The 12,514-nt window shown below is 39.7% G+C and overlaps 1 protein-coding gene across 1 annotated transcript; it reads right to left on the bottom strand.

Annotated features, from left to right (window-relative positions):
* Positions 1-1,523: 1,523 nt before the first annotated feature.
* Positions 1,524-12,156, bottom strand: sltm (SAFB-like, transcription modulator). Its single transcript, XM_044348892.1, has 20 exons — positions 11,998-12,156; positions 10,406-10,493; positions 10,246-10,298; positions 9,389-9,416; positions 7,338-8,004; positions 6,710-6,753; positions 6,464-6,573; positions 6,183-6,332; positions 5,890-6,002; positions 5,651-5,811; positions 5,453-5,550; positions 5,282-5,338; positions 5,033-5,175; positions 4,673-4,853; positions 4,350-4,474; positions 3,969-4,142; positions 3,240-3,551; positions 2,984-3,122; positions 2,335-2,492; positions 1,524-2,241 (listed from the first exon to the last, which is right to left on the bottom strand). The coding sequence occupies exons 1-20, from the start codon at positions 12,130-12,132 to the stop codon at positions 2,130-2,132; spliced, it is 3,048 nt and encodes a 1,015-aa protein (XP_044204827.1). The 5' UTR covers positions 12,133-12,156; the 3' UTR covers positions 1,524-2,129.
* Positions 12,157-12,514: the final 358 nt, after the last annotated feature.

The following is a 12,514-nucleotide window of genomic DNA, read 5'->3' on the forward strand; positions in this document are numbered from 1 at the left end:
ATATATATACACACATATATATAAATATATATAACAAAATGCCTTATAGACGAGGGACATTCAACCTGATTAGAAGTACCAGGATAATAAAAGACTAAGATCAATAGTTGCTTTGTTGTCATTGTTTGTAATAACTTAGAAGACGACCTGATATATCATGCTCATACTCTAAGAAAAGTATAAAGCATAAACTTCAGTGTTAATGATTAACTACAACTCACAGGCTCCTCACATGCCATCCCTGCCCATGTTGTTATGCAAGGACCAATTTCAGAAAGATGCATAATACAAAAAAAAAAAAAAAACGCAGCAAAAATGACTTCTGCAGTCCCTTTGTTGACAGCACACAACTCCCTGACTTTTTCCTTTGTTTTATAGTTTGACAGAGACAAAACAAATTAAAGTTGCATTATTTTGACAAGGACCTGCATACCAGAGCCCATAATGTTAGAGTGAAATTATTGACAAATTAAATTCAAACATCCTTGAAACTTCTCCAAAGCTTGACTGAACTTCATCTCTGGTCAAAACAATTCATTAAATTTTTTTTACAATGACAATGTATGTCTGAGCCTGAGGCACCACAGATGGCAGTCAATGTCAATGAAGCATCATCAAAGTCTGAGGGAAAAGGCTACAGAATTTAGCAATGCTGTACTTGCTGTATGAAAATCCTTGATTGTTCCCATGGATCTTCACTTCTATATTAATATTTACATTTTAAATTCAAGTCACCATCTGCAAGTTAAGTGCAAACTTGCAAAGATGTTCAGTGTCAGTATCTAGTTTTGAGACCTTAATTATTTTTGTGTAAATTGTGGTCACATAGTACATGTTCCTACAGAAAGTTCTGTGACAACATACATACAGAGGAGCTGGGGCCAGGCAGTAATATTCCAGTGTAGGAGCACTGGTTGTTTTTTTAGCTGCTGCTGTGTGCACTGGGAGCATGAGCTGACACAATGCACAGAGGAGATGGGAGATGGATTAATGAGGGACCCAACAGCAAATTATTACCCTATTCTATTAATAGGTTAATCTAGCTGTGACTAGCGAGGCCATCATGAGTCATTCTGCTTCTTAATTTTGTGAAGTTTAATCAAGCTTTATCAACCAACTGTAAAGAGTGTGATAATCTCAGTGCATGCGTTGCAGCCCTGGATGTGTAGCCTTGGTCCAACTATGAAGGGACAAAGAAGCATGACTTCTTTATTTAAATTAAATAAAAATAGACAAAACTCAAATGACAACAAGCAATATAAAGGTTTATGGGGATGGTCTTATCTAAGTAGAGATTTCATGTTGTGAATCATATTTTCCAGACTCACAACAGATATGCTGCCACTAAACTGCTTCCTGCTTGTACCACAGGGTGTAACAATATCATGCCTCTAACAAAATCATATTGTGTGCAGACTGATTGCGTAGTGTACCCAAATTTCAAGTCTTGATGTAATAACAAAAATAGAAGACATGCTGTGGTCCTTTCCCGGACACCGACACCACTGAATGCTCTACGGTGACAGACTTAAATGTCAAATTTTATTTTAGAGATGAAGGCCTACTCACTCGCGGCCTATGAGAGGTATTTTGCTACTATGCGGGGTATGTTACAGTTTGACATTTTTTAAGCAAATTCAACAAATCTTTTACAAAACAACATCCACACCAAGCATGACTCTTCAAATAAAAATTACTCCTATGTCACTTCATGAGCTCTATAATACACTAAAATAAGACATGTAACACAGGAAAACTGAGTGTGACGTTGCCTTCAGAAGAATGAAGACAACACTAAGCTACTGAAAATGTACAAACAACACTCAATTGAAGGAGGTGATAACATCACTTGAAAACTTGTTACAAAGACCTAGAGCTGTACAATAGCGTCCTAAATATAAGTAAAACTTGTGCACGGGGTTGTTTAATGGTAACAGCAGAACTGTCAGGAAAACCCTACACTGAGGTAAACACTTGTCTATACAAAATAAAATAGTGTTATCAACCTCATGGCTACAAATGTGCCACCTAAAACAGTTGATATTCTAAAGAAAAAAAAAAAAAAAAAAAGAGTTCAAAAAAGTCTTAAAATTTTCAGGTGCTTTAAAGTGGCAGAATTTGGTTGACAGTTAGAACTGCCGCGGCGTTCCTTTGAAGGGCTTGAAACCACCCACGTTGCCACCGCTGGGAATGGGGTTGTTGGTGATCTGTACAATTCGGTTCATTCCGGACGAGGAGTGACTGAAGAAAAGACAGACGAAGATCAAGTGTTAAATGGTGGAGGACAAGGGTCAGTACTATTCAGTTTTGTCATCATTTGTAACTTTGTTTTACCTGGAAGGCGGAGCCATCATGCTGCCCCGTGTGTCTCCCATCCTACGATTGTCAGGGAAGCCGCCGCCCTGGGAACTTGATCCTCCGTGCCACTCCTTTCTCAGTCCCTGCTCCCTGCTGTGACGTTCCACCACAACCTGGCGGCCGGAGCTAAACGGCTGCAGAGACAGATTTGGAGTCAGGAACCAGTCTTCTATGAACTGTTAAATGTGAGTCTGAGTTAAAACTAAAGGCTGAAACTTTGCTGTTAAAAAGTCTAGACAGTAGTATTTCTTATTTCGTAAGTGAAAACAGACTGTAATCTTGCAGATTATAGATCTGCTAGACTACCAGTAGACTAATAAAACTGGACAGGAAATAATTTTAATTTCTACTGCTGAGTACAATGCTGCAACTACAGATTATTTTCTATGAAAAGTGGAAAATCCTCATCACATCACATCACACTGAATGTTTCTTATTTTTGCTTGATAAATTACTCAAATATCAACATTGAGTTCAACAACGTTTCTGTAGATAATCATCAATCAATATTTCAGCACTAGCTGAGTTATTAAAGAACTTTAAGACTTAAAAAATAACCTAAGGACATTTTAATATTTTATGCATAACCATGGATCAAAGAAATGCACTATGAAGGTAAGCTGACCTGGTCACTCATCACCATGGGTCTTCCACCATCTCGATCATTAAAGCTGCTCCTTCCACGGCTGGCTGAGGAACCTCCTCTAAGCGAAGGACCTGGTCCATCTCTGCCTGATCGATCTGCACGCATTCGCATAGGTCCTCTGCTCAACCCAGCACCAGCACAACAGCAGACAAGAGATTAAAACACAGATTAGCTTTCAACTATGGGAAAGCAACATCCAAATGTTAATTGTTCAAAAATACATCATTGAAATTACCGCATATCTCCCTTGTTGGCATTCATGCCGCCATCATTCTTCCATCCATGCCCTCCATCCCTGGGTGAGCGGTTGTGCGACATGCCAGGCATTGTAGCTCTGGCTCCCATAGGACGATCATGCATGGGTACGGGCCGTCTCTCATCTCTTTCCCTGCGGTCCGTGTCTCGGAGTTCGGCACGTGGAGGAGGTGGCGGCTCAGCTCTGCGAACAGTTTCAAAGTTCTTGGGGTAGCGGTCAAAGCCAGAGCCATCTCTGTGAGGAGCAGGGCGACTCTTCTTTACTTCTGGCTCACCGTCAAACCGGTTTCGTCTGGAGACAAAACAAAGAAAGTTGGGATTAGTTGCGATACAGCATCCACAGAACCAAATATTTCCAGCGCATCCACAAGCTTATGTCTATTCTGACATAACCTGAAAGCTTTTTTTTGCAGTTAGTTACCTTCCACACAGGTTACCTTTTAACCCATTGTTGTTACAAACTGGGAAAAAACTAGATAATCCTGAGGTGAATTTTAAAATATCAAGCACACATAAGAAAAAAAAATACATTTACCTTTATGTGATAGTTAACCCAATTAGAGGCCAATAAAATCAATAGGTTTTTAATAGCATATGTGTGTGTGGGACCTGTTGACAGAAATATTGTTCTCAAATTGTCTCTTAATTGTGACAACAATACCACTGATAACACTGCCACAATCTCGGTTCCGAGTTTAAACACTTGTACCTGTCGTATGTGTTAGGCTGCTCGACAGCGGCCTCTGGAAAGCGACCCCTCTCTCGGGGGTTGAAGTTTGAAAAGCGGTTCTGCTGCCGGTTGTAGTTGGAGCCTTGGTTCAGACGGACATCAGAGTCAGACTGAATCTTCTTATTGCCATTCCAATAGGAATCGTCCCTCCGACTGAAACATTAAACACAGACATCATGAGTTTAAGATTACCACTTCTTGGGTATTTCAGACTGCTCAAGGTGTAGTCAGTACTGTAGTATCATTTATGCTAAATAAAATGTTAGTGAATCACTGCCTAATGACGAATTGTCAGAAAAGTGACACAATCACATCATCATCCTGAAAGTGCAGAGGGAGAAAAATACAAACAGTATATACCCGTGTTCAACTTCACGGCCTCTTTTTAGGTTGTTTCTTTTTTCTTGTTCATAACGGAGCTGCTCCTGCTGCCTTCGTAGCTCCTCGCGTTCACGTGCCATGCGCTCTGTCTCTTTACGGCGTTCCTGAAAAATATTGAAATGCACTAATTGAATTAAACTGCTATGGGGTGTGTACATGGTTATGCAAAAAAAAAAAAAAAAAAAGAATAGAAACACACAAAAATTATTTATTTATGGGTAGCTGTAAAATTTCTCTAACATTTGACTTTGACTGTGAAAAGGTGTTTACTTTTACAAGCAGGTGACTCATGCTCAACGTACCTGCTCTATACGGATTCTCTCTCTCTCAAGCCTCTCCCTCTCCAAGCGCTCCCTCTCCAGCTTTTGTCTTTCCATCTCTAGTCTCTGGCGCTCCCGGAGCAGGTTCTCCCGTTCTTCACGCTCCCGCAACAGACGGACACGCTCACGCTCGCGACGTTCTCTTTCTGCAATTTCACGTCGCCTAAAAACAAACAAACATACATTCCTTGTTTGTTTTTTGTTTTTTAGGACAATGACGTAGAACTGAAGAGCAGAGTCCAGGACAAAATTTGCCACAGGGACAGTAAAATATATTCTTATCAAATACTTTAATTTTGTTCTTAATTTTGACTTAAATGTGTGTGAACTGCTCCAAATTACCTGCGCAGCTCTACAGCTCTACGGGCACGCTCCATACGAGCCATCCTTTCACGCATCCTCTGCTCCTTTATCTTCTCAAAAGGCAGGATGTCCATGTCTTCCCCCTTGTTAGCAAAAGGTCGTTTGTCTTTCATCATCTCTAACTGAGAGGGGAGAATGGAAATTTGAATTTAAAAAAAAAGGCCTTTTGGTGTAGCATGATAGAACCAAATACTTAACATTATATCCATAATATCAAGAGTTTTATACCTCTTCGGGAGGAATCAACCATTTGGGCCGTCTTTGCATATTCATGTTAACAAACGGCTGGAAGAAAAAAGAGAAGCTCATTTAACATCCCCTGATGACAAGGACAAAAACATGCTTTAAAAATAAATAAACTCAAACAAATTCAAAACAAAACAACAAAAAAAGTCTTACTTTATCAAAATACCTTCCCCTTCTAAAAGGTCTCATTTTGCCCATATTAGAATCTTTGGGATGATCCATCATCATCATCTTGCCTGGGCTTTTTGTCCCTAGAGGAAAAGAAAATATAAATAATCAAAGATGAAGCATATGATCATTTGTTAACTGAATGCATCAAATTAGTTAAATGACAAGAAGAATAGAACCTACTCCCATGCTTTCTGTCATCTTTCTTCGCAGAACCTTGGCCCGAGTTAGATGAAACAGACTCAGATTTTCCACTTTTGGCCTCCTGTTTTTTGGATAAATCTCTCTCCTTTTCTGGCAGTTTATCCAATTTCTTGTCCTCTTTTTTGTAAGATGGCTGTGCTCTACATGTGAAGAGAACATCAGGTTAAACTTGCTTTCAACCAGCGAAGGATTCACTTTTCAACTTTTTTCTCACCCACTTGTTTGTCAATTTTATCCCGGTGGAACTGCGCTTATCACTTGATTTGCTGGAACTTGCTTTGTCCTCTGCTTCCTTCTTTGAGGGCTCTTTTTTGAACGGATCATTTTTAGCCTGGAAAACAAAAACAAAAAAAATTAAATGTAATGACACAAATTTCTCATTAATAAAAGGCCACTCAAGGTCTCAAATGTGACTTCTAATATTCTGCAATGAAATAAAACAAATCCAGAAAAGCTAGAAATTAAATCCCTAAGCAACTTTACAAGTCTTGACATCTGCTTCCTAACTTACCCTTTCGACATATATCTGCTGCCCATGGAGCTCTGTACAGTCAAGGTGGGAGACGCACCGTGTCACCTCTGTGCTGGAAGACATCGTCACCAAGCCGTAACACTTTGAACCAGGACTACGGGCATTTGTAACCACCTTGGCACTTAGAACCTGTCAGCAACAAGTCATGAATTTGGATTTACAACATTTTTCTATGACAGAGCAGAAAATTACAGCGACATTGTCACACATGTTCCAAATACGGAACAACTCAATCCAAAAACACAGCACAAATTATTTACCTTCCCATATTTGCCAAACAGGTTCTTCAGATCAGCTGCTTTGGTGTTTGATGACAGGCCGCTCACCCATATGTTACGAGAGCTGCTGTTACTACTACTGCTGACAACTCCTGATAAAAAAAGGTTTTCCACAACAAATTCAGCAGTTATCGGGTATTAAAAAAACAGATATTGCATCAAGTTGAATAAAATGAGATAAGTGCCTCCCAGTTTTCATATTTCTGACAACATATGGACATATCTTACCTTTTTCATCCTTTGTAGCTTTTCCATCTCTGTCTCTTGAAGAGCTACAAAGCAAATGTTGCAACAACAAACAGTTGAAATGAGTGAAAGTAAATGAAACCCTGGTGTTAAGTGACAAAGCATACACCTATTGGAATAAAACACCGTGTTTTGTACTTTTCAGAAAAAAAAATCCTGTAGGCAAGGCGTGGATCTGAACCAATGTCTCAAAGGCTTCATTGCTTTTCCAGTGGTGTGATGGGTCAGGTTGTCAGCCAATTTATTCCCTGGACCAATGAAATCTTCGGAGGTTTGTTCAACTTCACAGCGAATCATTTGACCAAAAAGAAAAAAACTGCCATCATGGGGACTAATGCTCTTTTACAATGCCTTGTGTAGAAACTGGAAAAGGCTTTAGAACTGCTGGAACAGTCAAAGTAACAAAGTAAGAGGTGTTTTTCATCTCCTGGGTAATGTCACAATTTAACCAACGTCAGAAAAACAAATCAAAAGTAGTAAATGGCAGGATTAGGTACATCAGTGAACACTTCCCTTAAGGCAAAAAAAATCTTGAGGCTACCCACAATGTTGCGTTCTTAGTGAGCTGGACTTGGTAGTAGTATCAAAGAACTGACATAGAAAGACAAACCTCTTTGCTTGACCTGATGCCCCAGTAGTGGAGGGGCCTTTCTTCCCAGAATCCTTTTCTTTATCTCCCGTTTCAGCTTTCTTCAAGGCCTCTCTGCTGTCTTTCTTCGTGGGCTCACCCCTGGATCCATCATCTTTCTTACCATCTTTGTGGCCCTCCGTCTCTTCCGCCTTCATGTCATCATCTGGGCCCGTCTCAGCAGAGGCCTCTGGCTCATCAGTGCCTTTCTCTGCCTCTGGATCTGGAAGTTTCACATGTTTACCTGTTTCCAGGAGATCGTCCCCATCAACATCTAGGGTGATGGCATCTTCATTTTGGATTGAGACGGATAGGTGATCGTCCTCAGCTTCTTTAGAGGAATTCATGGCTTCAGCATCCATCTCAGCCAGTTCGCTCTCCACCTCTGGCTCAGCCTCCTCATCCATCTCAGGGTCTGCATCCTCATCCACCTCTGGCTCAGCATCTGCGTCGACCTCTGGCTCAGCCTCAGCATCCACGTCTGGCTCATCCTCAGCATCCACCTCTGGCTCTGAGTCAGCCTCAGCCACCATAGCTTCTGACTCTGGTTCGGCCTCAGCAAGGGCCTCAGCCTCAGGCTGAGCAAGGCTGTCCTCACTGGGTGCAGGCTTAGAATTTTCACGAGTACCATCATCTGTATCAGTTACATCTGGAGGGATTTAATAAGGATAAACATGGCAAGAAACACAACTTTTAACATTGACATGTCGCATGTTACTTTACCTAAAAAGTAGAATAGAAAGCACATTCAGTGTTAGTGGTCATCGAGGGCGTAGACACCACAGGAAGACACAAAACACACAATCTTCACTGAAAATGGGGGATGATTCAGTATTCTTCATTTCTTGTCACATCTAAAGTACTTGAGTCATAATTCATACTGAACGTGCAGATGCTTCCTAAAGTGTGTGGTGGTAGTTCTCCAGGTGGGAATCTCAAGCCAAAGTTCAAATGGGGAGGAAAACTCAGTTCTTCCTTCAGTTTCTTCCATTATGCTGGTCAGTCCATGGAAAGTCATCTGTGACTTTTTGGAAAATCTTCAATGTCTTCCAATATTTCTTCAATCATCAATGTCATCAATGTCTTATCAGCAGATTTCAGGAAACTCTGAAAAACTGTCTTTCATCATCAAATCCAACCTGCTGTAGTGTGTCCAGTCAACTGTACACAACTGTGTACAAAAGGTGTGTCCTTTTAGTCACAAGAGTCTGTTCTCGCCAGTCCCTGGTCATGATGTATGTTAGGTCTCTTCACTGCACACATCATGCTGGGGCTACAGTCAGCTGGTAGGCAATATGTGTGATTTGGATAGATGATGTCAGTGATGAATTGATGAAGTCTCTTTGTCTTTCAAACGCCTTGTCAATCAAGGACTCTGCATCTTTTCAAAGTGTTCAAGGAGTCTGGCTATCCTTGAGTTTCCCAAATCCCAGCCTCATTCACAGGCTGTCTCACCTCTCAAAGCCTGGAATAAGGCACCTGATTCCTGTAAAGGTAGTGAAGTATTCGGACCTATGCAATGCACTTGTCATGGGTCTGTCCACCAATGTTGTCAATCAAAATGTCAACAGGAAAGTGCAATGATCCTCACGTTCTACACGTTGTTGCTTCTTCCATTTCATTGGACATAATAAAATGTCAACTTGTTTGCAAACCTTCAATCCTTGTTTCCCTTTGGGAATGTAAGCAGGTGAGTGCCAGAGGCAACGGAAATCCATTGACACCAATAGAACGTTTCTGTAAAGTATTTAGGGTAATCCAAGTAAACTGGGTACCTGAGTCAAGATAAACCCAAATCCAATGATTCATGTGTGTACAAAAAAAGTTGAGTTGGTCTTCAGAAATGTCTTCATTAAGCATATCCTTGTTGCTCCTTTTAATGTATTGTGACCTAGATAGTGCAGTAGCTGGCAGAGGCATAAAATACCACTAGATGTAAGTTATGCCAGAAGTTTCTGGCCATCATATGCGTGAGCTGTAAAAAAGAAACACCTTAACATTACAGTTTGGCATTAGTGTGCCAGCGTACATACCTTTTTCTGATTCATACTCTTCGGTTTCCTATAAAAAGAAAACACTGAGGTGAGGCAACAAATATTTCAACATAACAGGCACAACAAGAAAAAGAACTCATGTGTAATATAATTTGTTGATGTATTTCAGTAGTTTTCCAATATGGACTTCTATTTTATCATTTTTAGTACCCATATTGCATTAATCGAGTCTCACATCAAGGTCTTAAGATATAGTACTTTAACTTTTCAAAGGTTAAAATTTCCATTAGAATTTAGCTTTAAACTATGTGTTGACAAATACATGGACTATGCTTTTTTCCCAGTCCTTTTAAGAGAATCACAAGGAAGAAGTTTCAGCATGTGTGAACCAAGTTTGTGGCTTTGTTTTCAGTTCTTGTGTATTAAATGGAACTGAGAAGAAAGGCCTGAATTACATGTATGAGAACTTTGTAAACAATACTTCTACGCATGGTTGTTGGCATGTTTTGCAAGTATCTTAACTGCCTCTTGTCATACATCTTTTTCACACGTCAGACTTTGACTTCTTGGCAGCCACTGGACATTTGTTGAAATGGAAAGAGGTTTGTGTGGCCTCCTTTGGCGACCCAAACTTTTAAATAAATTCAGGTTTGCCTTTAAAACTGGCTTCACACAAACCATGGAAACAGCTCTCATTATGGTGATGAGGCTCACAATTAAAAACAATAGTTCTAAAATGCTTATGCTAAAGAACTCTCTACAAAGATGGCACAATATGCAAATCATAGAGAGGAAATTTGATATTAGTATCTAGCAATTATAGGTAGGAGAGGGCAAAGACAAAACAAACAATAACAGAGTTGTGGCAAATATTAAAAACGCAATGCCACAGTCACCTTGGAAAACACATCTTCCGACGTGGTGTCTGCGTCTGAATCCGCTTTTTTCCCTGAAACGTTAAATAATACAAAAGATCAAAATCCACATGAAAAAAACATACAGAACATATGGATTTGCTAAGCCACCCCATCTCAATAAAATCAAAAGCAAGATTACCTTTAGCTTTTCCGCCTTTACGAGGGGGGGTGTCAGTTGAAAGGTGGATTTGAATGTTTTCAGGGTCACCATCTTCATCCTCAATTGCCTTAAAAAAAAAGTAATTTCATTAAACTAGTCCATCTCACACTACACTCTTGTTGTTCAAAACTGCAGTTTCATGTGTTGTTTACTCAAGACAGAATAAACAGTGAGCTAGATAGACAATGAGAGTTAGATAAAGGTTAAGAACTGTAAAAAAAACAACTAAAATGACAATAGATCATGTCTATAATTCTTCACATCACTCTGGGGATGTGCAACAGGTTAAATGTGCAGGCCAAGACAAAAGCCAATAAAGCCACATACTGCTGATTCTATTGCAACTACATAAAGGCATTTATTAAGATAATTTGTTGTCCATCAGTCAATAATTTAGCCTATTTTTTCCAGCAGGAACAGCTGATTATAGATTTCAACTGAAACATGATGTTCTTTAAGGTATAGGGTGGATTCATTTTAAAAAGGTGAGCTCAGTGTAAAATGGATGGATGGCTTTGGGTAGTGAATATGTTATCTAGATGCCTTAAGATATTAAATTATTACTACATTTTGACATGGAATGTCAATCTCTGAGTTTTAGATAGTAATGTCCATGACCTGAATTTGTTGGAAGCTAAACAGATTTGATAAAGAGATTTTAAAAAGGCTTTAGATTCAATAAGTTAATTTGATACATTCAATAAAATTGTATCAAACCCAACATCATTTAGATCTTATTAATTTAAGTAATATCCATAGCAAGCAGGGATCTTCCCCCAAACCTCATACATTAAATGTTACAAAATTTAAATTGAACTTTTCATCAATGTCAGGCCAGCACATTATGCAGTAAATGATTGTGAACATTTTCATTTCTATAACCTAAATGTTTTCGGTCTAAATCGCCAGCCATGTGAGTTTTGACATCGCTTCATCTCCCTAAAGTCATTCCATTTTAACTGAACTATTTCATAGCTAAGCACAAATCCTACTTTGGATGTTGTAAACATCATTCATTATGATCAAACACATTCAAGGCACGTCTATTTAAAACCACACTTGAACGTGCCTATGCTAAGTTGGTCCTCTACTCCATTTGCAGAGGCTGAAGCCAATCACGTGCAATCTGTTATAATACGATAAGCTTGAAGTGATGCTCTAATTTCAGATCGTAAAGCTTCAGGTTCAGAAAACCCAGTTTCGCACTGCTCTGCATGTTCACGTCTCGTTTGGAGGCCTATCATCTATTCTCCCCCTTTTTTTAGAAGGAGCCCATTTTGACCCCTTTTGCTGAACATCTCCAGTGTTACAACAACAATTTCTCCCATTTATCATTCCCCTTAATGTAGCTAACACCAAATGCTACACGCCTGATGTATGTGAAGTTTGCCAAAGTGTAACTGGCTGCACAGCTTAACGTAAAAGTACTAATTTAAACATTTTAACTGCTAAACTGGCTGAAGTTAGCCAGCGAAACAGGAAGTCTGTTAGCTAACGTTAGCTACACTGCATTACATTCCCCAGGTTTATCCCTCTTTCTTGCACAAATGAGCTCGTGCTTTTTTAATTACCTGTTTAAGTCTTGCGAGAAGAACGCTCTTTACACCCGAGGTGTCCAAATTCCTTCGTTTAAGCTCGGATTTAAGGTCAACAACTCTTAATTCTGATATTTTCTTTGACTCCGTGGAAATGGCACCCGACGCCATTTTACCTCAAGATTACTGACTCGTGCGCGCGCGCAGACGGAGCTCTTGCTGCTTCTTCTTCGTTGTTTATTTGGTGTCTTTAAAAGCCGCGGCGCCACCCACTGCGGAGGAGAGGGCGAATAAATAAATAACACTATACATCTGTATATCCCCGTTTAATTGGTGGTCCTTTGCAGATTAAGCCAACTTTAGGTTGTATGTATCTCACACAAGATTTCACAGGTAGACAGTTAATGCCTTTCCATTACGATGGGAACAGTTTTATTTACGAGTGAATTGCAACAGGCAAGTTTGTTCAGGCTGTCATATACATAGGGCTTTTCGGAGTGACAGAGAATCTTACTTCAGTTACAGGGAATTTTCCATTACAATAAAAAGCCAA

Source organism: Thunnus albacares, chromosome 1 (assembly GCF_914725855.1).
Source record: "Thunnus albacares chromosome 1, fThuAlb1.1, whole genome shotgun sequence".
Taxonomy (NCBI): Eukaryota; Metazoa; Chordata; class Actinopteri; order Scombriformes; family Scombridae; genus Thunnus; species Thunnus albacares.

What these genes read in the sequence shown, in the direction of transcription:
- sltm (XM_044348892.1), bottom strand. Translation starts at nt 12,132, where the DNA reads ATGGCGTCGGGTGCCATTTCCACGGAGTCAAAGAAAATATCAGAATTA. An exon ending in AGAGAATCCGTATAGAGCAG is followed by an intron (nt 4,475 to 4,672) that starts GTACGTTGAGCA and finishes AATATTTTTCAG; the next exon opens with GAACGCCGTAAAGAGACAGA. An exon ending in CAGCCTAACACATACGACAG is followed by an intron (nt 3,552 to 3,968) that starts GTACAAGTGTTT and finishes TTTTGTCTCCAG; the next exon opens with ACGAAACCGGTTTGACGGTG.